General features: G+C 44.1%; 1 protein-coding gene across 2 annotated transcripts in view; it reads left to right on the top strand.

Annotated features, from left to right (window-relative positions):
• Positions 1-10,722: 10,722 nt before the first annotated feature.
• CYP71 (cyclophilin71) overlaps positions 10,723-25,860 on the top strand; it is a 35,120-nt gene continuing 19,982 nt past the window's right edge. Inside the window, exons 1-6 of one of the 2 annotated variants that reach the window (XM_087401688.1) lie at positions 10,723-10,903; positions 11,067-11,152; positions 16,881-16,969; positions 17,066-17,305; positions 17,442-17,563; positions 17,670-17,745. In XM_087401688.1, coding sequence (XP_087257814.1) covers positions 10,752-10,903; positions 11,067-11,152; positions 16,881-16,969; positions 17,066-17,305; positions 17,442-17,563; positions 17,670-17,745 — 765 coding nt within the window. In that variant the 5' untranslated portion in view covers positions 10,723-10,751. Of the gene's footprint in view, positions 10,904-11,066; positions 11,157-16,880; positions 16,970-17,065; positions 17,306-17,441; positions 17,564-17,669; positions 17,746-25,860 lie in introns of both variants that reach the window. The other variant, XM_087401689.1, reaches the window with a different exon arrangement.

Below are 25,860 nucleotides of genomic sequence, written 5' to 3' on the forward strand. Positions count from 1 at the left end.
ATCAGAAGGCAAGGAAGCTATGATACCATGAATAAATATGGAGAGGAAGAGGAGAAGAGTGGAGATGAGGAGAGAGGACACAACTAGAGACCACACCACAAATGGCTAGCTGTACACTAAATTAGTTAAAAGGAATTAATATATACATACTTCTTTAGGGTTAGGGTTAGGGTTAGGGTTTCCAACCTTGTGCCTTAGGATGGTCTTCATCTTGAACTTCCAGAGTGGATAGTTAGAGCCATCCAACTTTTCGCTTTCGCCGAACGGTGGGATTCACAGTCTTGCGGGCTGGGCCATCTCTCACAATTTGCTCGCAAATAGAAACACACTACCAAATCTTCTTGCTAGAGTCCAGGCTCTGATACCATGTAAGAAAATAATACAACATCTGTGCTCAACAGATAACAGGATCTCGTATGCAAGAGAGAAAACAAGATAGTATGGAGAATCAAAAATTTGATTATTGTAGAACTGAAACAATAGATGGTGCTGCCTCCCAACCGCGTGCTCCTGTGAAAGAAGCTTCGATGGCATGCTGGAAACAGTAGAAGACGGAGGCTGGATGCTAAGGAATCAGGGTTGCTATAGCCAGTGATGAAATGGGCTTCACGGGCTTGCTCTTATATAGCCACCAGTCGTAGTCGGTTAGGTTCAATTGGGTGTCCGACCCAATCCGCCCAAAACGGTCGACTGGGCAGTCCCAAAATAGGCCACTGACCATACGATAGAACTGGTGCGCAAAATAGAGCAATTCACCTACGATTTTCGTTCGGGCCCAGAGCCATCTGGGATCATCTGAGGCTCCAAAAGGGCCCCGCAACTCGAGAGTGGGCTGCCCTGGGAAATGCTCCGTCTACCCTCAGTGCGGTCAGTTAAGGGATGCCTTCCTGCACTTGCATGTAGCCTAGTTAGTAGTGTGCCAACTCTATCTGAAGCCGTCAAGCCATCAGGCCACACATGGCCCCCATCTGGTGTCCAAACCAGGACCTACCGGATAACCGAGCTACTCAAATGCCTTCTCCTCATATGGGGGGCTTACAAGTAGAGTTGGCTGGTAGTTACACGAGAGTGGAGCATTGATATCTAACACTAAGCATCGAGCCTCTGTCCTCTACTATTTCCAGCATGCCATCAAAGCTTCTCTCACAGGAGCGCACGGCTGGGAGGCAGCGCCATCTATTGTATCAGTTCTACAGTAATTAAATTTTTGATTCTCCATTCTATCTGTTTTTCTCTCTTGCATACGAGATCCCATTATCTATTGAGCATAGACGTTGTATTGTTTTCTTACAGTAAAAACCCACCTCCACTAGGTTGTACAATTCCTCAAGCTTTGATAAAGGAAAGAGAAGAAATCTAAGATTACAAGCAAGACTAAAAATAATAATTCAAAATGGTAGTGTCCTACAAAGAAAATGAGCCATTGAGAGCAGCTTTCAATTCCCACGCACTAGCTATTTCTACCTAATAAAGGAAAGGGTGTTATGATACCAAGCACCACAAACACAAAACAATACCAATAACTAATAGCTAAGCCTCCCCAAACATGTATGCCTTCTACAATATGCGAACTTCTCCATCAAATAACCATAAACATACCACTCTTTTAAAAGAGGATGACCCGGTACTTTCTTGAAAGAAAATAGAACACATGTAGAATCTCACAGCCTCCGTAGAATTGATGAAAGAATGAACGTACAATAACTCCCAAACATCATGCAACATCAACACAAGCTACCAATCACCATGGACATGGAGGAAAAGGATGAGATCTACATGAAAACTATAAGAGATTAAAGACATGCACGAAAATCCACAAGATATTGATATATCATGAATTGAATAGAGAAGATACCAGGATAGAGATTGAGTGGCACAATACTAGGAGAGCTAGAACTGGGTGCATCAAGGCTAGGCAATTGCATGAGTTCAAGGGCAGCCCCAAGGCACAATTTATAGGTTTAGAGGGGTCCAAGAATAGCTAAACGCTTGGGTTTTACTCCACACAAGGTCTGCTTCTCTCGGAAAGCTCTCTCATCAATAGTCGAGGGCCAACCTTTAAAAAACAATGTGCTTCCACAAAAATCTAGGCAATGCTACATAAATCAGATATTCGAGTTGATATATCATGGATTTGGATCTTAGCTTATAGATTGCAATTCAAGCTTTCTAACAAAAAAAAAGAGATAGAAATTGTAGCTGGTGCTTTTTCTAGAAGATACAACCTGCTTTTTCCTGCCTCCACACCTCCAATAGAGAGGTGAACGCCTATGTTGCTTTATATTTTCCATTCTTAGCCCATCCCAAACATAGTACCACCATTTAGAATCTTCTAAAAATCACCTATCCATCCAATATCCATCATATTACCCCTAGACTCCTGCGATTTCCCACATCCTAGGACAAAATATGAGTATCAAAAAATCATTCATCGCCATCATGCTGCATAAAGGCCAATAGTAAGTTCCACTCAACTTGTATACATGAGTGTGTGTGTGTGTGTGTGTGCACATGCACGTGTATGCATGCATGTATGTATGCATGGATGTTGCATGCATGTAGGTATGTATCGACACACATGCATGAGCACGTGCACACACACACATCACACTAATTACAAATTGAAACGTGTACATTTGGCTCCTTGGTCTATACGCAAAGATGCTTCTCTTAGGAAGATTTTCTCAGAATTTCCAATCATAACAAGAAAATTCACTTTACTATTATGATTCCTTTTTCTATTAGGAAGGTTCTAACCAAGAAGAGGGAGGGATGCTCTTTTTGTGGGACTATGTCTTTTCTTTAAGAGATGTTTTGAGTAGTTCCTAAATGGTTTTAGATGGAATTGCCATTGATTCAATCTCCCAAAGACTCACTCGCTAATTTTCTTGCCAGGTCTAAAGCTTAATTCTAAAGATTTTGCATAGAGCTTAATTCTAAAGATTTTGCACATGATGTTTATATTTATGATTGGTTGAATGGCTCAAGATGCAATCAAAATGATAAAATAACTCTATATAGTCATCGTTGTTAGAGCATTTTTGCATGTGGATAGACCTATGTAAAAGCTTATGTGCCTATGTATGAATGTGCATATGGAAGCTTAATCAGCCTTGAGTCAACGAGGCTTCATGACTAAATGATCCAAATCCCATTTGAAGTTTGATAAGACAATCAATAAGCTTGATTGAAGATTTGGGGGAATGTGAGTTGGTTAAGAGTAAAAATCTCCTCTTTCTAGTTGAGGGCAAGGAGGAATCTCTAGCAAATGAGATCACATTTGATCAAGAAGAGAAGAAGGAAGCACAAATCATGAAGTGGCACACAAAGGAAGAATCTAAGAATGGAGGGAAACAAGGGGTAGGGGTAAATGAGGATTGGGAAATTGGGTAAAAATCTTGCTAAATACATCGATGTCATATTTTTGATATTGCAAGAGTGTGTCTTTCATAGTAGCAAGTCCAATATTTGATTAAAGGAGTAGAGTCCTTAACAAGTGAAGAAATGAGTCAAGGGGAGCAATAAGCAGAAAAGGATATTTAATTAATATGATCAGTCTCCTACCGTAACGGCCCAAGATCTTTGTAGCTTTTCACATAATAAGAAGAAAAGGATATAAGATGCTAGGCAAACTTAATATCATTAGTCTCCTACCTTAACCCCAATCGAGGCCCAAGATCAGAATCACATTTGTAGCTTTTTATATAATATAAATATCTTATCTAGCAAAAATGTCCATCGTTAAATTTAGCTAAAATTTTCATTCATGTATAAATTTAGTCATAAGCCATGTCTTCAGTAGCTTTGGAAATCCCATACATGGCCATCTAGTACAACTTATTGTTGTTTTCATATATTTTTAATGTGCACAGCATTATCCCTCCCATGGGGGAAAGCTTGGGATAACACATTGCCATGCTATCCTAATAAAAGCAGTGAATAAAATTTCCCAAAAGAGATCCCAAATGTAGGGGGGAATATAATTGCATCATGTACATGATGCTAATCCATCCAAACTCCCCCCCCCCCAATGAGGTGAATATCTTAGTCCACCAATAAGGGCTATAAAATCTTTTAGAGTACATAAAAATATATCATGCTAGAATTTGAATATTTGAATCCTTTAGTGAAGTCAAATAACACATGCCAATTGTATGAATTTGGAGAACATTTCAATACTTATTTGGCCATATTCTGGCATCATATGAGAAAGCTATGTATATTTTGGTAATACCTCACCCATGGAGGGACAACATGATCCTGAAGTCCCACCATGGCAAGGAGAGCATGGCGCTATCCCACTCCCCCATGGGAGGGACATTGTGGCAGCATGATGTTCCAAAATTTCCCCTTGGGAGGGCAAGACATTACCATGCTATCCCCCATGTGATTGACCAAAAGATACATAACTTTCTCATACAATGTCAAAATATAGCAAAAAAATAGTCAAAATGGTTGGTGTCTACTATCACATTCATTTAGAGGGCTAAATTCTTCAAATTCTAACATGTGAGAAACCTACTCAAATATATTTCCTTTGTCCCAAAATCCCCCCATGGGTGGGGCAATATGAAAGGATTCTAGTTTGAAAGAAACATGAAATAAAAAACTTTCATAATTAATTAAAATTAACTTGGTATATAGATAAAATCCACATCGATGGAAATTTGTTATTATCATGGAGCCTTGCCCCTAATCTTACTCTGCCCCTAATCTTACTCTGAACTACCTACAATTTCACTATGAATATTCTACCATTTAATTGGACCTATGCTATCTTTTAAAAATGGACTAACCAACTCATACATTCCCAAATGTTATCTTTTATCATATAAAAAATTCTCTAATGTTGCTAATTCCTTTTCTTGCATGCACATACTGGTTGCATATTTTTACGTGGAAAACTCTCTCTTTACATGTATATAAGAAAGTATAGCTACATGCACATGGAAAATAACATGTTCTTTAAATTTGTACATTTTCATATTATCTTTTCTTGTACCCACACAATGCTTTGGTCTTCCATTAAATACTTGACTTTATTTATACGTCACAAAAGCATAGATAGATGCATTTTCTCTACACATGATACAAGGTATTCCCCAATTTGTAAACTATTGTATTGTCTTTTCTTGTATGCCTAATCCTTGGATCTTCCATGAAATGCTTCATTTTCATATGTATCAAAGAAACTATAGCTAGATATATATTTGTCCCTATTCTATTTGTAAGTTGTCCTTTTCTAGAACCAAGTAATAGCTTCCTTTTTACCATTATATTACCTCATTGTAGTTTCTAGTTATATAGGGACACAATTGCAACTAAAATTAAGCACTTGATGCCAATGCATACCTAGTCATGGAATTGGATCCATGGGGAGAGTGACCTAAACTTGTGTCTCTCCTAGAAGAGGTAGGGGTATCGTCCTTGAACCTCATAGTAGGCAAGAAAAATGCATAGGAAGTGCTCCTTTGTCTCCACATCTATCAATGTGTATATCCTACAAATTCACTGCTCTCTAGGTGTGCCTGTGGCTCTCCCTGCCTAGATCCTTAGCTGATGGGACGAGACCCACATCTGCTCGATGGCAATCCTTAGTGCATCTAAGACTCATCTATCCTCTAGATACTGGGGCCTAGTAAAAAATCTATCCATTGACACTCTCAAGAAGTGGTCATGGTATAATTGGATCTTGGTGGGGAACTCATGGTTCCCACCCTAAGTCTGTGATGTATAGAGTTGGAGTAGGTCTAGCTGGATGATACGGTTGATCTCATCTCACATGATCTGGAGGGATGAGGCATCTAGGCTATATTGAAAGGGGGAATGGTGGTCCATTTGAATACCACGGTTGTCAAACCACTCTCAGCTAGTGTTTGGATGTCTCACCTTGGTAGTCTCCAACTAGGTAAGGCCATACCCTATGAAGATATGTCGCTATCTAGAAGATGGCATCAAGTTGAATTGGTGTCATAGTGAACTTTGCTTGTATTATGATGTGGGACCAAAGGATTACTCTGAATCATCTTGGACTCCATAGTCACCTATAGCCTCTCGAATCTCCACCATTTGGTCACCGATACGTCGCTCCCCCAAAAGGGCACTACATACATGGTTGTCAGCCTCACGAGTGTGCCAAAAAGACATTCCTTCATCGGGGAGTCCTAGATTTGTGCCTGAAAACACGATCACTCTAGTCGGGCTGAAGCCCCCTACACTCATGTGAGTCATGCTCTGGCTGCACGAGTCATTGTGAAAGTTAGCCCTGTGAACACTATCCTTAGGTAGGTGTATGAATGACTATACGATCTCAACCATATCCCCTTGGTAAGTGAAGTTGTGTTAATGAGTTACTACCCATGAGATGTTGAAGTATGAACCTTGGCCTTGCCAAGGTTGACTATTAGGTCTCTCTCTTTTTAAAACACCTCTAGGGCCTCTAGGTGTCTCTGTAGGCTTGCCACTGAAGAGAAATGAGCAGTATGTCATCTACATATAGCAACATTTGTATATTCGATCAGCGAGCAAGGATCCCTCCCCTCCTAAGTGATTAATGCAAGTTGTGATCTCATCAATGTAGAGCCCAAAGCGTATCAGTGAGAGGGGGCATCCTTGCTTCTCTCCAATCATGCTCTCAATCCAATCTAACAAGCCTCTAGGAGACCGTACTCTCCCTATGACTAACTCATAAGGGCTCATCACCCCCTAGGTTCTGGTCCCTGGGATTTGCATCTCATGGAGTCTCCTAACTATGCGGACTCGTGGGACTGCGTCAAAATCCTTTCAAAAGCATGCATGGATTTTGTAGGATCTCAATCTCATTTCCTTAATGATGGCCCAAAGGATGAAGACACGGTAAAGAGTGGGATGCTACCTTTGGAAACCAGCCTGTCCCAAAGCTCATTGCCCATGTGCCTCTGTGTAAGAGCTGATCTCTCTCTCTCTCTCTCTCTCTCTAGCATTGTTCCATATATCTTGGCTAGTTTGTGGACAATCATGGGGGTGCATTAGTTCCCCATGTCCATGGGGTCCCCTACTTTGTGTATCGGCACAATGGTGGTGGTACTCCAAGCACGGGGAAGCCATGGCATATTGCATGGTTGACATCTATGCCAAGATCGGAGCCAAAACCTCATGTCCATGTGCAAAGTGATCAGTCCACAACCCTTATGGTCCTAGGTCTCTAGTTGCGGAGCCGGTGTAGTGCAACTCACACATTTTGTGCCATGAGTACGATGGATGTGGTGGGCATGGGCAAAGGTGACATATTGGGTGGTGCTTGGATTGGGAAACCATAGAGTGAGATTTTATATGGATGCTAGATGCCTGGATCCATGATGGGGATGGGTGGTTTACCCTCAGAGAGAAGTCATTACCCAATAGTGGGATCCCCTCCTGGAAAAAGAACTGATCACCCCATCCATTGTATATGTGAGGAAAAGACCATCTTGTACGACGTATGAATCATAATGATATCCACTATGCCTCGAGTGGCGTAAGGTGTCCCAAGGCCCACTCACGCACTTGCCCCTTAAAGTTGGATGAGGTCAAAATACAATTGCAATAGAAAATACCAGAGTGATGCCTTTATGGTCCCAAGGACTTTTTATGTATACCATGGTGCAAAAGGCCTTTAAAACAACCTTCTAAGGTCATAATTCTTGCATAGAGCTTATTGTGCACCAAAATTTTATTAGAGAATTATAGCTTGCGAATGAGAATCAAGCTTCCATTTTCCACTTGTGATGTCAAGGTTTTATTCCGTATGCAAATTTTCTTCCTTATCATAAGGAGTATTGGTAATAGTATTATGTGCAAGTTTTATTTTATAGCATGGTCTTACTCTTAGAAACATTATCTCTAATATCTCGGTAGTCGTAGCAATTTTTTTAAATCATGGTTGTATTTGTAGGACTTATCTTGATGGTCACACAACCCTAATTGAAATGATGATAAATGCTTCTAGCCAATTAATGCTGAAATTTGGAAACTTGGTATGTATCCAGGACATGGTTATTGACTTTAGGTGCATGATTTGCTCTGTCACGTTTGATCTAATGCATAAATTGCAAATTTTACTGTATGTGCCATGTTAAAATACTTGATGTGAAATGTGATCCTATAGCATCCTTTCTATTTTTGCTCTTGCATGGGTTCATAGCATGTGGAATTGAAGAACAAATCCCACTTTTTCTCATGATGTTCATAGGTATATTATGTGATTCTTCCCACGAAATGTCAATTCATGTTTGCTTTGAGATTAGCTTGTTACAATTTTTGATTCAAGCTGACTCTCTTTGGAGTTGACATGAGCATTGGCACTATGCAAAATCTTGATGAAACTATGTAAGAAAATGTGCTTGAACTTTAGAATTGTCTAAATGAAATGGCACATAATCTAAGATAGTGAGGTTTGCAATTTTGTTAATGAAATTTGATGATGACATAATTGTCAAATATCCAAGTCCAATGAAAGAGTGTATCTAAATATAAAATTGATGTCCATTTGTTGCAAATTGCATTCATCTCCTTATAGATTGCATTGTCGTAAACGATGACAATTGAAAGAGTTGTATCTAGATATGAAATTGATGTCCATTTGTTACAAATTGCATTCACCTCCTCATAGACTGTATTATCATAAATTGATGTAAAATTGCCATAAGCTAAAGAAAAGACACCATAACTTGAGGAAAAGTTGGCATGAATTGACGAGAAGATGTGATAATTCAATGAAAAGGTGCCGTGGATTGCCTTCCAACCTGAAAATTGGATTGGCATAATTTGTAAAAGCTTTTCTATCCACATTCTCATATTTGAAGTTAGATGATTTGCAATATCACATACCTTGATGATTTTTGTTTGAATTTTTATTGCCTTGATTAGGAACTCTAGTAGATTCATATTGAGCTTAAAAGTTTTGGCACTTATGAACGTTTGTGGGTGGCAGTACTTTTCCTAAATGCTTTCCCCCCATCCACACTCCATTTGTATGAGATTACACAATTTGTGGGCCATACTCCTATGGAATAACAGAAGGGACTATGTTAAGTACATTAACGTGAAACTTGGTTCTTGCCTCTTCCATACATTTCCAATTCACGTGAAACTAGGTTCTCACCTCTTCCATAGATTTCCAGTTCGCTCTTCTGGCATCCCAAAGATGTTCTCACCGACCAATCCCCTTTCTCTGCATTTCTCTAGCCCATGCCAAATTAATCCGGGCTAGTGGAATGTTGGCTTTAGTCACCACTACCCTCCATCTCAAATTCCTACTCAAACTAGCATCTTCACGCATAGCACTTCTTCCCTTCTAGGTGAGGTAGGTGAGACATGTGCATGTGCACCATCTTTTTGATTGCAGTAAGATAATTATAAATGAAGGAAGGTTCTAAGATAATGTTTTTTTGGCCTTACATATGTAGGTCACCCGAGAGGATCTCTTATAGTTACATACATTCAAGACTTGGTTGGTACCTCAGGAGTTCCCTATGAAGCTTAGCTTTACAGAGACCACTACCTATGGATTTTAGCAGAGGGCTTCATCGATCCACCAGGACACACACGGATCCACGTACCCCACTCCTTGAGGATATCGATTTGATAGAGTTCCGTGTGTCATCACACCGACTTCGTATTGAGAGTGGTTAGATGGAGGGCGAGGGTTGCATCTGCACCCTGTGTGCGATCACCATGAGATTGAGCCAGAGGAGCACTTCGCTTTCAGATGCCCTATGTACTATAAGATTAGAGGTCGCTATCATTGCCTCTTCAGGGATGGTTTTAGACCCCTATCGAGTCTCATGTCCTACCCAGATTAGAGATGCTTGGCAACCTTCATCCATGAGGTTGTTCGATACAGGAAGTGTTTGCTCCGGGCACCTAGGCGCAGGGCATACAGTCAAACTCTCGTTAGAGCATGATCATTGAGTTTCTCCAGCTAGACAACATTGACCAGTAGGACTCACGAAGACAGTGGATGCGAGGACTTGAGCTAGAGATATGATAGACTTGCCAACAGACCAAGGCATTAATCATATTAGGGTACCTTCCCTCCATGCTCACTAGATTGGAGACATGACCCACAGAAGTGATAGTGGCGCTTGTTTGCTGTTACAGGGGCCATAGCTAGGAGACAACGGATCACACATGCCAATAGCCGCTAGTGCTCCATCATAGGTTTATGCCACCACAACAACCTTACACATCGACGTCCCCTTCTCACGGTTGACGCCCCTGCCAGCTCCCATCCTCTGAGCTAGGAGAGTTTTCTCTCTATGTATTGGTGTGGTTATGATCATGATTACGAGTTTATGCCACCTACCCCTCACCTCATTGTATTCATAGACTTTTAATAAACTTTATTTCTTTCTTTCTCTAATATCATTGTTAAAAACAAGGTTTTGTGTCAGTGAATTGTTTAATCGAGGAAAACAAGATGAATGATGAAAATCATTCATAAGGCCTGCCTGAGATAAAAAAAGAAGACGAATTTAATGTGCAGCATGGAAAAGGGGGTAGAAAGCTGAGAGAGAGAGAGAGAGAGAGAGAGAGAGAGAGAGAGAAAACTTGGACCAATAAAAAAGGATGTGAATTTCTGAAATTGAAAATTCCAATTTAGGCCAAAAAGCTTGAAATAATGGGAGAGAAGGTTTTTGAAAAAATCTTGGACGATTTTTGCAGGTTTTTCAAAATTGTAAATTTGAAGGTGAAGGTTTTGGTAGAATTGGTGGGTTATCGTCCTTCCCATCATGGAGGACAATGAAGCTCTGAATAGCCAACCGCAGCTGGATATGGACGATGAAGGTCCTTTGATAGGGCCTGGACCGCCTCGCCCTGCTCGTTCTAAGCGACCTCTCGGCTTTGAGCGCGCCTTCCTCGACGCTCTTCCATCTGCGGCAATGTGTGTGATCATTGCTTGATTTGACCTATTTTCTACGTTGCTAGTCAATTTCCAAATTTCTGAAACGGCGAGTGTTATGGAATAATTCTCATGGGAGTTGCCGACGTGGGAAAAGCCTTAGAGTCTTCACATACCAAAACTAGTGACTTCTGAACTGTTTTAGGTACGAGAAGAGTTACATGCATCGAGACGTGGTGACTCACGTGGCTTCTTCTAGCGCTGACTTTTTCATCACCGGAAGCTTCGATGGTAGGTGGGTTTTGTCGCCTTATTTCTTATAATGACACTCTCCATTTAGAATATGTTGAAGTTTGTCTCAGATCTTAGATAATATGAAATGGCATCAAGTGTTAGAGGGTATTGTCCACATATGGGCCGCTTGTAAGAGAGTTGGAGGCACATAACTGAAAGTGTGAGGAGGAGGTTTTTGGAGGCATATCACCAAGCTACAACTACTCATAGGAAGTAAGGGCTACATATTAAGCACTAGCAAGGGAGGGGCAAAATGTGAGAGGGAACTCGTCATGTGGTAGATTTTAAAACTTTAATGTGCACAAGAGAGGTCTGTCAATGAATTTGAATTTGATTGCTTTGTTGGTAAGCGAGTGCATGGTTTGCTTTTTGTTGGAGTGATGAATCGCATGTACAACAAATTCTAAAAGAAAAACTTAGAGAAGAGACAAGTGGCCTCTTGGAGGTCTCACTCCTTCATTCACATCCACATACACAAGGATATATAATGGATGTAAGAAAGTTAGATTTCAATTGAACGGAATTTAAGCAAAAATTATAGAAGAGGGATTTGGACCTAATCCCCCCCCAAAAACAGAGAGTCAATTTAGGGGAGTAAAGTGAAGAGATCCTGAGTGACACTTGGTCACTATCCGTCATGTGGAACGCTGTCTTGAAGGCTACAATGCAACAGTTGCCCTTTTGCTCCTTTTGCCACCACTCCAACTGGTCAACTGTGGAGTGCTTTAGTCTGAAACAAACCTGAGACGAGGACCTTGGTCCACCATTGACTGATTTTTTTGCCTGAGTATGACCCCATACAGCTTGGCTATTAGAATGTTTTCTATATTTGTCCCATAGCTTAGTTGCATTCTTCCTGTACCACATTAGTTTGCCTGTCTCATGGAATACCCTTCTCCGTTACTTGGTTTTGGTATGCATGCAAGCATTTGTTTTCTCCCATTCAAGCATCTCTGCCAAACCTTGTAAGTATGGCACCTTTACTTGCTAATCTTTTCAATCTCCTCTCGTCATTTTCTATTGCGATGACTTCACATGTTCCCTCAATGGAGTTTCGCTCCTTTCCTTTATACCTTTATTGCGATGACTTCACGTATTCCCTCAATGGAGATTTGCCACATGGGTGAGAGATGAAAGGCTTGGCCATGTAGGCAGATCATAGGCCTGATTGGGATGCCATTTGACAATAGCTGCCGCATGAGAAGCTTACTGGGTGCCATGTGGGCAGGGTAACGGGCTGCCACATGAGCACCATGATGAAGATCCTTCTTGGTTTTGTATTGAGCCCTTGCTCAGGGCAAAGGAGTCCACAAGGGACCGTCACTGAGCATAACCACATATGGGGCTGTGTATGGGCCTAAGGTAAGGCACAAAGGGCCTAGCATATAGCTTGGTGGAGGGAATTTTATAGGCCACCAAACCAGACCAGGTTGACCTGTAACAGGTCGGCCATGTGTCAGCCCTGATTGTTCAACCAGACTAAGTTTTGGCCAGGGAGGTTGGGCCAGCCACAGACCAGGCATGCTGGTCGGCCACTTGAGGAGGGGGGAGGGCACTCAACCTGAGCCTTCCAGCAGCCACTTAAAACCTTTCAGAGGCCATGCGGCAGGAGGACAGCAGTAGGGAAGGCGCTGCGGGGGGGGCACTCAGCCCTCCCTCATAAAATGTCTCCGAACTATTGTAGGTAATTCATCCCGAGTCTTCCAGCAACCACTTAGAACCTTCTAGAGGCCTTGCAGCAGGTGGACAGCAGTAGGCAGGCCCCAAAGTCTGGTAGTCAATTGAGCAGGCAGGGCTATCCAAGCAGTGCACTTAGGAGGGTATTTGGTTCTTTGCAAGCATCTTTGCTGGTGCATAATTGTGTCTGTGTCCTTTTTTTAACTTGTTTATTTCTTCAATCTTTCCATTGTTTCCTCCTTTGATCATTTTCTTGCTTGTTGCTCCTTTGTGGACAACTTTCCTTACTTCTTCACCTTGTTGCCTTTGGTGACAACCTCATCATGTGGCTTGACAAAAAAGAAGTTGTAGAAGACTCTGTTCGCCACCTTGCTTTTGGTAGTATCCTCAGTATCTGGGCCTTATACTACCTATGTTCTACCAGGTGCTCCGTGTAATTATTGTCCATCGGAGACTATACAGGATCTATGGGGCAAGAGAAATGTACTATCAATTATTAAGCTTGCTCTCTATGAAGCTAGCAACTGCGTAATTGTACATGTTCATGTGCATTGTGTAGTATATGCCTAGCATATTAGAAATCAATGCTTGACCAACTAGTGGTTGTTTTGCGTGATCCTAAATATTCATGGGTAGCAAATGCCTAGTTAATGCTTGACCAACCAGTGGTTGTTTTTGAAATTTGACATCAGTTTAAGGGCAGCTTATGGATATTGTGGGTCAATGATTTTTTTTGACTTGCTACAGGGTTTCAAAAAAATTTAACATGAGTGTCTATACGTCTAGGCTAGTCTTGTTTTGTGTAAGTCTCATACATTCTTGTTATCCGTGTATGATTGTGATGCTCTTACACGTGCTTCTTCTTGGCAATTCAATCCAACCTTCAGAGTTGCTGGGAAGAAGGCTTGCACACCAAAATTGAAGAATCCTTGCACAGACAGCTTGTGTTTTAGAGTGCAGCAGCCAACAAAGGAGTTGTAAACGAATTTGCATGTGTTCAAGGCCTCAGTTTTTGGCGTTATTTTGAGCAATTATCCCCCAAAGTGCAGGATTTTGCAGAGCTGAGGTATCAAAGTTTGCTTGCTAGAGCAAGGAGTCTCAGTAATAAGAGACAAATTTGCAAAATTGAGGCATTTTTTGCATATTTCAGGCCTTGGAAGATGGACTTTTCACATGTTATCTGGAATTCATCTGCAAGTATATATGACATGGCACGTGCATGTGAAAGTTTAACATTTTGAAATTTTTTGCAAGTATAGTGCAGAAAACACGGTAAATGCAGTGGTGTGCCAAGCAGCCATTGTCATAGCATGAGGGAAATTTCCGGGGAGCATGCTCTAGAGTCTCACTATATTCTAGGACTATTGTCCATAGAAGTCCACATGTCTGTTCAATGAGGCATATCCCCAGACATTACAGAGTAACCTCTTCATGACTTTGACAGGTACCATGATGCTATAGAGCCGTGTGGAAATCCACAAAGCATCAGTAGACTCTCCGCTTCTGTGCCCGGGCCTCCTTGATGACAGCTCTCAGTGTGAAAATGTGATCCAGTGTAGCATGATTAGCTCAGAAACCTGCCTGCCTCCTCTGAGGAGAGCGGGGATGGTTGAACCTCAATCGTGCGTGCTCTGGTCACGCTTAGTGTCACGTGTGGAATCGGTGTCCCTCTCTCGGTGGTATCATTTTAACTTCCTCTACTAACCCACAACGCTCGCAAGTTGGCTAACTCCTCCTCCACCTCACCGTGTCCTGGAGCCGACTAAAAAGCATAGAAGTCTGTGACACGTCGCTATGCTCGGTCTGCCTCCACTCCTGTGGTGCTGTGCCCACCTGTTGTTGTCTGATGCTGCCTCATCTCAATCAGATAGAGTTCGATGTAGACCTGGTCTTGGAAATGGATTAGTAGTGAGAGTGGGCCAAACTGTGTCCCTCTTGGAAGAGGCAGTGGTATCATCCTCGGATGTGGTAGTAGGCTGGGCAGACATAAGAAGTGCCCCTTTGTCTCAATCTCCCCTAGTGTGCATGACCTTCAGATCTGCTGCTCTCTGGGTATACCTACCGCTCTACTTGCCTCTATTGATGTGATGAGACCCGCATCTGTCCTATCCTCAATGCATGTGAGACTCCTCTGTCCTCAAGATACTGAGGTCCGATGATGAGGCTGTCCTCTGATACTCTTAGGAAGTGGTAGCGGGAGAACTAGACCTTGGTGGGGAGCTCCTGGGACCTGGTGCCCCCCCAAGCCCGCGATGTATTTAACTGAAGGAGGTCTATCCATATGACACGGTTAATCTCATCTCGAGGGATCGACTCGGGTGGTGCATCCATACTATACTAGAAGGGGGGGAAGCCGGTCCATTTGGATACCAACTAGCATACCATGTGGATACGCGTGTACCATGCTGCATTGGCCCCACTCTCTCCTAGCTGTATGGATGACTCTACTGCTAGTCTCGGTAGAGAGAGAGAGAGAGAGTTTATTAAAGTCTTTGGAAGACCGATGGGTCTATGAGATTGTGAGAATCCTGATACAAACAAACTGTGAGGGTGGAGCTACTAAACAAGCATCCACACCAATGCAAAAAGCAAAAAGCAAAGAGAGAGAGAGAGAGAGAGAGAGAGAGAGAGAGAGAGAGTAACGTCCTTGGGCGGCCTCACGGGCCTATGGGACAAAACACATAAACGATAGACACCAAACATCAGTTATAGACTAAGAGGCTCTTGGGAGTGTGTATAGTACTCACTCACAAAGTTATTATAGGCTACCTACGGTCTACTATAAAAGATCGGCCTGCATTACATCAATTTAAGACTGAGAGTCTTTAGGTTTGGATTTGAAATCTCTGGTTAGTGCTTTTCCATCCCTATAAACAGTCCATTTTCCTTCCTTTCGAGTATCCTTCACTTTAGTCAATTCAATGGTCTTTAGTTTGAGCTGATTTGGGGTGAGCTCCTCTGCTATCCATATCTTAGTACCTTTCAACTTATTGGTTTGCTTGAGAATCTTGCTTCTTTTCATCTTGTCCTAAGCATACTTGGGCTTGTGTCCCCTCCTGCAATACAGCTATAACATCTTCAGCTTCCCACTCTATTTGTGGCATTCTTTCCATGATATTTTTCCTTTTGATTTCCTTCAAATTAGCCCTCTGGTAGCCCCCCTATGCATATGAATTGTGCATTAACCACTCTCTTTTCCTGTTCTTGTACTTCTTCATATACATCTGATGTGTTGACTTTAGTGTCCAATGTTGCTGTAATTTCTTGTTTCACTAACTGAAGCTGAGTTGTAACTAAGTCCTGGACTGTAGTCACCATCTGTGGTGTGGGTGCTGCTGTGTTGTGTATCTGTAATACTTCATGGATGATTTCCTGCTTCCCTTGTCCTTCCCAAGCATTTGTTTTCCTCTCTAGAGCTGCAAGTCTGAGCTTGAGCTCATGGATTTCCTGCCGTAGATAATAAATATGCTTTTGTGGGTCTATCACGCTCACATGCTGTAGATAATTCTTGGCAAATGGGGAAGGTGTCTTTGCAAACACGTAAGGAGGAGGTGAAAGGAGAGCTGCGATGGAGGAGTATGAGGCTTTTGTTGGGGTAGAAGTAAAAGTCTTGACCTTGGGGAAGGCCATAGGTGTCTTGGCATCCCCATCCATGGTGGCCTGCATTTATTTAGGCGCCCCCTGCTGTGACTAACCCCAGGGTTGGGTGGGGGGCTCAGTCCAAACCCTTGGTCTATGCTTCTTTGTTGGAGGTCTGTGCTTGACGACCTACGAACTGAGGTATGCGGCGGACGACACTGCTGACAAGCAACGCTACAAATGACAAGCGCTGATGAAGGGTGAAGCGAGGGCTAGCGCTGCTGTATGGAGGTGAAGCGAGGACTAGCGCAGGGCTAGCAGAGGAGTAGCGAGGGCTAGTGCAGGGCTAGCGAGAGAGTAGCGGATGAGTAGCGAGGGCTAGCTGAGAGAGAGAGAGAGAGAGAGAGAGAGAGAGAGAGAGAGAGAGAGAGAGAGAGAGAGAGATTTGTGATTTTGTTGTGTGCAACAGGTCATCTAAAGTTTTGGAAGAAGAAAGCGATGGGCATTGAGTTTGTAAAGCACTTTCGGGCACATCTAAGCAAAATTGAAGGCTTGGCAGTAAGCTATTTTCATAGGGCTTTTGTTTGCCTTCAAGAAGTTTTTTTGGGGTTATGGATTTATGTTGGCTTCAATAGCTTATAATCAGTTTTGCAGGTGAGTGCAGATGGCTTGTTGTGTTGCACAATTTCGTCTGATAAGGCGGCAAAGATTTACGATGTTGTTAACTATGACATGATGGCAATGCTTCGATTGCCATTTATTCCGGGAGCTGTTGAGTGGGTTTATAAACAGGGTGAGGCAAAAGCTAAACTGGCGATCAGTGATCAAAACTCCGCCATGATTTACTTGTATGATGCAAGATCCGGCAGCAATGATGCTATTTTATCCAAGCAGGTTCTATTTTGTATCTCCATGTTTTTCAACCAGGTTCTCGTCAACTTCTATTGTTTTGCATGTTGTGACCATGGGTGCAGGCCTTGCATGATATGAATCTAGCTTGGACAATAGCTCATGTGATTCTTCTCAACAGGTTCACATGGGCCCAGTAAAAGTGATGAAATACAACCCCGTACATGATCTAGTAGTTTCTGCAGATGCACTTGGTTTTCTTGAGTATTGGTCTCCATCAAATATGGAGTTTCCTGCCAAAGGGTCTGTTTGCTGCTCCAGAGTCTGTATGTGCTGCTGCTTCTTTTGAAATTAGTATACAATGTTTATTTTATTTGGCAATATCTCACCTGAAATTTGTTCTTGCCAGGTTGCAGTTCAAATTCAAAACGGACACTGATCTGTATGCCTTGGCTAAGGCAAAGACAACTGTCTCAGCATTAGAGGTACGGTAGGTTTGTTAGAAGGATGTGGCCCCAAATGCTGATCTGGTCAGTTAAAGCTTGCTCAATTCTTTCTGGTTTTATCAACAGTGAATTCATCCTTTTCCTTGCAGGAGCCTGGTCAAGTTAGATGTTTTGGTATTGACAGCATGCAAATGTTGTGCATGCCCATCCTCTGCCATCCCCCAATTAAAGCTTGGTCAATGCTTTCTTGATTTGATGAACAGTAAATTTATAATTTTTCTTGCATGAGCCCTTTTAAGCTAGATGTTTTTGTAATGGGGAGATAGCCTAACTCACTCTCTCTCCTGCTCAATATTTTTGTAATGGGGAGGGCTGAATACAAAAGTAAAGAAACAAGTACTGTAGGGAGGCGAGAACCCTCACTATAAAGGAGAACTAGAAACTGCTGTACAGGACTGAACGGGCTGAGGTTAACTGAAGAAGGGCTGGAAGGGGCTGCTGGGCTCGTACAGACAATCCTGCCCTGATCCTGATCCCTAAAGCTGCTGCTTCTGAGGGCTAGAGCATTAGAAGGCTTGGATGAAGAACGAGGCCAATGGGTTCGCCTTATATAGGCTTTTAGGGCAGCTTGACTGACCTGGTTGAGGTTGGGGTCAAAAGTCAATGTCAATAAAAAAATTCAGCGCGTTGACTTTTGACCGTGCGTACCACTGGATGCCGGAGACCCATGGAGAAACTTGCCGGTGGGATTGTCTCCCTTTCCTTGTTAGAAAATACCCAACAGAGGGTACACGTAGCGGAAGACTTATAGTAATGCCCAGGAGCTCACACAGTGTGCGGTGTGGGTGTGGAATCACAGACTTCTTTACTCAGTGCATACAATAGGTGTGCAGACTCATCAATAGACAATGAACCAATCAGATAGAGAAACCACCAAATAATATATTTCCGTCCACAACTATGGACACAATACAAAAGAGACAGATCCAGAGTCCCACCAATGGTGTGGTCCTCTGATCTTACCACAAAAGTCCTTCTCCTATCTGCTGGCTATCTCTAGACTAGAGTCCGCGTGCTCCACCTCGAGCGTGAGTAGACTTTCCGTCTAGAATGATCTTCTCCACCTTGCTGTCTGGAAACCAGTCTAGGTGGGCAGCTTCCTGCAAGCTAAGTCTGCAGCACAAGGCACTTCTTTCTCCTCCTGACTGTAGGCCCAAAGAAAGCCCTGCTGCTGCTCTTTCTGCTGATGGAATTGCTGCTCCAGATGATGCTGAAATGAGGCCTGAGGCCTCTCCTTTTATAGGCCTCAAGGGCCTGGCCTGCCAACCGACTCAGTCTGTACAAAAACCGACTGAGTCTGTACAAAAAACCGACCCAGTCTGCTTGGGAAAAACTGCCCTTAAAGGGCTCACAATTCAGGCCTTTTATGGCCCAAACTTCGAGGGCTTTTGGCCCTCCATTCAAGGCAAATATGCAGCCTATAAAAGGCCTGCCACCTCCCCACTGCCAGTCACATTCCTTGCTGCAGATCTGAGCCTGCATTCCCTGCCATGTCTGCGCCTCTGCAAACAGTGCGCCTCCATGTCCTAGATCCTGCGCAATCTGTCCCAGACTGTCTTGCTTCTACTCCGTACTTTCCTGGCCGTGTGTCCTGCCCTTAACAGTCCTAGATGTGCTGTCCACATACCAGCCATGATGCTGTCTATGTGGCAGCCCCTTTCTCTCTTTTCCTGTTGGGCACAGCCCTAGGTCTCCCTCCCCCATGCTCTCCTCATATGGGGGCTTACAGATGGGGAGGTGACCTTTCCAACACCCCCTCTCACCGACACATCTCAGCCCAATGCCAACACGTCGATGAAGATGCTCCAGTAACTCCCTGGTCGTAGTCCTCTGGAACCTTTCGGTGTCGAAATCTTTTCCTGGCTTTTCATCCAGTGGCTCCTGCTCCACCAGGTCCGGTTCTGCTTCCGCACACCATCCCGGTACACAAGTCCATCTCTGGTAGCACCTCCTGGTACCACCTCCTTCAGTCGCATTCCCGCCTCTGAACTTGAGCAACCCAGCCGTCACGATCTTCTAGTCGTCCCCCTCATAATGAGTGAACAACCTGGAGTCTTCCAGGCACCATGCTCTGAGGGTCTGTTTCAACCCGTCCTTCCTTTGGCAAGGTCTGCAACCAATGAATTTATCCAGATAACCTAGACCATGAACTCTCGCTGAGTTCTCAAGCAGGTCTCTTCTGGCTTCAGTACTCTTTGTCCACCACCTTCTAGCAATCTGCGTCCGAGATTTGAAGAAGCACCAAAACTTCCCCTTTTGCCTTCGAAGAAGGCCAATTCCTTCCAATCTCTTATCACCTGAGACAAATGAAGAGCAGAATCTCTCCACAGCATGCTATAAAGGCTCAAATGCAGAATATCAAATACATACCAGACTGTTGTACTGCTTGAATGTTCGCTCTGAAAGCAAACCCTGTACCTCAATGAGGCACCCGCCAAGATCCTGTGTAATCCTGTACTGTCCCCTTCTGAAGTCCAGCATCCATCTGACCATGAGACCCCAGGGCTTTCCATGGAATCCACCCTCGTGTCAGTGTCAACAGCTACACACCTGGAAGGTTCCAAGCACTCCATACTGTCCTTCACCTTCACAAAGGCATCTGACTCCTCGTCGACCCAACTCTCTATGTCAGACATCCTTACTGTGATTTCGGGATCAACATACCTGACCTCGGTAACACTCGGTGATGTCACCAGGAACAATTCTTCGATTACCACATTAGCTTTGGCCTTTCCCTCTGAATCTGGGTCAGACTCCTGTTTGTTTTTCAGATCCGCCTTTTTCTTTCTGCAGTCCTTTGCAAAATGTCCGAGCGTATCACAATAGAAACACTTCTTCTTGTGCTTCCTCTTCGAAGTCCCCTCGTCATGAGAGTCATCTTTATTGGACTTGCCATTGTTAGGCTTGCCCTTTCCCTTACCTGCGGAATCCTTCACCAGCATCGCCTTGTCATCTTTGTCCTCGTTGTAGAGCTTCTCCCGAGCTTCCTCCTGTAGCACTAAAGGACACAACTCCTCAAATGTCAGAGGTTTGGTCCTCTGTCTTGTTGTCACAGCCGTAACAAAGCTCTTGAAACTCCGAGGCAATCTCCTCAGTACCATCAAGGCCAGATGGCATGAGTCCGTCTTCTGACCAATCGCTGCTAACTGATCCCGCACCACCTTGACCTTCGTCAGATGATGATGCACCATATCGCCTTCTTCCATATCAAGATTGTAGAGTTGATGCTGAAGAAGCACGATCCAGGAGGTATTATCTGTCTCGTACAGATCCTTCAGGGTGGCCCACGCCTCTACTGACGTCTCGGCCAGCTGGATATGCGGAAGAACAGAGTCCGCCGTAGTCCCTATGATTATTGCCAGGGCATGGGCATCTCTTTCTTCCCAAGCTTCAAGCTCCTCTCTGTCTACTGCCATGAGTACCTTCCCTTTACTGTCCACCATGTCTGCCAGCTTCGACTCCTCTCCCATGGTCAGCTTCCACAACTTCCGAGCCACTAAATGACTCCGGATCTTCACTTTCCAGATCGGGTAATTAGTCCCGTCCAGGTTCCCAGACTCTCCAAAGTTAGGGATAGTGAAAGAGAGAAAATTGGACGAGGAAGGGATAGCAGGGCCTGAAGAGGCTGTCGACATCTCTGCTGTATATACCACACAGCAAAATCAACCAAACTCAAATGCAGTAACCCAGAACTCTGAACGCACCTGACTGAACTTGAGTCACCCTCCTTCTCGCAAGGGCACAATCCTCCAGTCGTGGAAGTCGATTCGCTAGAGCTTCTGAATCAGGGTCGTCCTTCAGCAAGGTCCCTGCCTTCAGGCTCCCACACCTGTGAGCCTCCTACTTGGGCTCTGATACCATGTTAGAAAATACCCAACAGAGGGTACACGTAGCGGAAGACTTATAGTAATGCCCAGGAGCTCACACAGTGTGCGGTGTGGGTGTGGAATCACAGACTTCTTTACTTATGTGCATACAATAGGTGTGCAGACTCATCAATAGACAATGAACCAATCAGATAGAGAAACCACCAAATAATATATTTCCGTCCACAACTATGGACACAATACAAAAGAGACAGATCCAGAGTCCCACCAATGGTGTGGTCCTCTGATCTTACCACAAAAGTCCTCCTCCTATCTGCTGGCTATCTCTAGACTAGAGTCCGCGTGCTCCACCTCGAGCGTGAGTAGACTTTCCGTCTAGAATGATCTTCTCCACCTTGCTGTCTGGAAACCAGTCTAGGTGGGCAGCTTCCTGCAAGCTAAGTCTGCAGCACAAGGCACTTCTTTCTCCTCCTGACTGTAGGCCCAAAGAAAGCCCTGCTGCTGCTCTTTCTGCTGATGGAATTGCTGCTCCAGATGATGCTGAAATGAGGCCTGAGGCCTCTCCTTTTATAGGCCTCAAGGGCCTGGCCAGCCAACCGACTCAGTCTGTACAAAAACCAACTGAGTCTGTACAAAAAACCGACCCAGTCTGCTTGGGAAAAACTGCCCTTAAAGGGCTCACAATTCAGGCCTTTTATGGCCCAAACTTCGAGGGCTTTTGGCCCTCCATTCAAGGCAAATATGCAGCCTATAAAAGGCCTGCCACCTCCCCACTGCCAGTCACATTCCTTGCTGCAGATCTGAGCCTGCATTCCCTGCCATGTCTGCGCCTCTGCAAACAGTGCGCCTCCATGTCCTAGATCCTGCGCAATCTGTCCCAGACTGTCTTGCTTCTGCTCCGTACTTTCCTGGCCGTGTGTCCTGCCCTTAACAGTCCTAGATGTGCTGTCCACATACCAGCCATGATGCTGTCTATGTGGCAGCCCCTTTCTCTCTTTTCCTGTTGGGCACAGCCCTAGGTCTCCCTCCCCCATGCTCTCCTTATATGGGGGCTTACAGATGGGGAGGTGACCTTTCCAACATTCCTTCCCCGATGTCGGAATAGAAAGAGAGAAAGAAAGAAATTTTATTAGTCTTTGGAAGACTGATGGGTCTATGAGACTGAAAGAAAACCTGATACAAATCACAGTAAGGGTGGAGCTATTGAAACGAGCATCATCACCCGTGCTGAATCCTAAGTCTGATCATACATAATCAAATACATCTGGATGAAAAGAAAAGGACTGGAGTGGAGCGGAATCCTCTGTATGTCATGTCCCCTTGGCTGGTGCATAGCCGGTCATGGGACGCTGGTGCCCCGTTCAAGGGGTGCCGTGCGTCTCGGTCTCCTAGACGAGGCTTGACGAAAGTCCAGAGCCACCGTGACTCCCGTGGGACGTATCCCGGGTCCAAACAATGACGGGAGGTCCCCCAGAGTGATCTGTGTGTCCCCTCGATGTCTCATGTGTCGTGCTGCGATCGTCGGGTTGGGATCTTTGTCACGTCGGCGGCTAGAGACTGGACGATCAATGTCACTCGATGGGAAGAACTTTGTGATCTTGCTCTGAGAGGTGTCTGATGATGTGGCCAAGCCCCGTCGCCTGAGTAAGTACTCTCTATGTCGAACTACCTCGTGAATGAAGGCCGCGAGGCATCTCTGATCTGGGTAGGTGAGGAATCTGGTAAGGAGCCTGGAGCCGATCTGAAGAGGCAGTGGTAGCGACCTCGGATCTCGTAGTACACTGGGCACCTGAAAATAAATGAGGAGTCACCGGTCCCTTTCTTCCTTTTCCTCATGAGCAGTATGCTCTCTGAGCTCCCTGGCCTCCTGAGCCTCACGGTCCCAGAGTTCCTTGACTTCCTGAGCCTCATGATTGCGTTCTTGTTTCGCCTCCCAAGCTACTCTATTGCGTTCTCTGGCGGCCTGTTCACGATCGTCCAGCATTTCCTGGAGCTTAACCATGCAGTTGAAGAGACTCTTGGACTGCTGTTGTTGCATCTGCATCATAGTCTGCATCATGGCCATCATGGTAGACATTGAAGTGTTTGCAGGATTCTGTGGTGGCAGGGGTCGGGAAATTGATCCCTCCTCCCCACTCGTTTTGGACTGCTCACTAGTACTCATGGTGTCCTTTCCGGATCTCGTTTGTACCATAAAACAATGGGGCTGTCCCTAAGTTGACCCTCCCTACCTCAGGAAAGAAAATTGAAGCTCTGATACCATGTAAACAGGGAGATAGCCTAACTCACTTGGGGATAAGCATTCGAGTCTTTAGCGTAGTGGAAGCGTGGAGACAGCTAGAGCTTCATGTGTGGGAAGCTAATCCTTCTGGTGTGTGCTGCATGTGTCGCAGCAGATCAGTCTTCGTCCGTGTATAGTGCTTGTCAACTCGGCTGTATGTCGGCCTTTGAGACAAGCCTATCGTTTTATGCAGCTAGATTTCATAGTGTTTGGTTGAGAGCCTTTGTGGCTTTACCTTTGGTCATTTACAGATTTTGTATACCTCCACAACAAGCCCCGCAGGGATGCGTGGAGTTCTTTAGTCCTTTCATTATAGTCATGCTCTGGATTATCTCTCAGAATCTTTTCATGGCTTCTTATATTCATGTGAGCATCACACTATTCAATTGTAAGTTAAGTAAGTACTATAAGCTCTGAATTTCAACAAATTTGTATTCTAGGCTTATGAAGGTATATTTTTTCTGCATGTAAGTCTCAGAGAATTCCACCCAGCCCAAGCCTCTTTAACTGGTCCACATGACGGCCTGGAAAGGGAGCGGCCCAGGCGGACTTAGAATTGTTTACAACCCCAAATCCTTGATGATCTGCTGTGATGAGGGAGCAGGCTGTATTGAACCTCAAAGTAGCGGGCTGTATAACAGAGATTAAGTTTGGGCAGATTATCCCTCACGCAGAAATTCTTTCCTATAAAGTAATAATACCCTGCCCACCTTGAGAAAGAAAACAGGGCATCCACGCATACCTGAATATGACAAAGCACTCAAGGCATCTATGCATACCTGAATTTTTGGGACATTATATAGCACCCTATCATGGCCAATTCTAGAGATCACGAGAGTATGAGCAGTAAGCAACCAAGTTCAGCCGGTAAGGGTCGTCCTTGAGTACGTGACGACCTTGATGAAGCAGCAGCGGAGTTGAAGAAGGATCCCTGATTTCAGAATCTCTTTGTAGCTGGCAACATGGAGGAAGTGCCCAAGCATGTGTCTACCACTTCTCAAAGAAAGATGAGCCGGAGACGTTTGCCTAGCCCGCCACCTTCTTCTTCAAAAGTATATCCATCGTTTATAATTATTTATTTATGATGGAGCTTACGGCCATACAGATAAAGTATTGTAATTTTCGAAAAAACTTTCTGGGGTTCTATTTGATATCCTTAAAGCTCTCAAGCCTGGCACAAGTACGTGGAGGTTTGCTGCAACATATGTGTGAAGGAGCAATCATGAAATACTCAAAGGAGACCTTTATATCATGTGAGAGGCACCTGTGAGCTTTTGAGGTGATCTAGAGGAAGAGCAGCAAGTGGCCCAAGTCTATGCATACGTGGAAAGAAGTGTTATTTGATTCTGCCCACACTCTTAACATCTTCTTAGCAGCGCATCAAGATTTCAGTGTAGACTACCATACCGTTGATACAACAATAGTGCTGGTCGGAAAGCAGCCAACACAGATGAGAAGGGAATAAAGCTCAAGTCTACGAACAAAAGGTGAGGAGCACAAAAAGAGACTTACTCAAGAGCAAACAACTAGATCATCATCACCAAAGAATGTGATGTAGCCATGCTCTAATGCCAATGTAACTAAGCTCGTAAATCACTAAAACACTGTTCACAGATCTCCGACAAAACTCAGCAAAAGCGTGTGCTTCAAAGTTAGGAAGACAGTCTGCCAAAACAAGAACTGACAAGCTGGAAACTCAAGCGAGAGATGCACAACATGGACTTATCTCGTCAAGGTCTTAAAGGATTAGAAAAAAAGAAGAGATCATGCGCCACAGTGGGGCCCAGAATTAAGGGCTGGACCCTCTCATAGGATTTGTTACTTGAAAAGAGTTTGATTCAAGGAAGCTTGATGAAGGCTGAATGAGCTCGAATGATCCTGAGAGCTTCTGAATTTATAGGCTTGGAAGCCAGCCTGCGCTTTTCCAAAAATCTTGCTTTTCACATAAAGCTTGTTGGGTGTTTTAGCCAAAATAGGATGGCTTTA

This window comes from Dipteris shenzhenensis, chromosome 30 (assembly GCF_047967505.1).
Source record: "Dipteris shenzhenensis isolate YYH24624 ecotype China chromosome 30, Dip_SZ_1.0, whole genome shotgun sequence".
Classification (NCBI taxonomy): Eukaryota; Viridiplantae; Streptophyta; class Polypodiopsida; order Gleicheniales; family Dipteridaceae; genus Dipteris; species Dipteris shenzhenensis.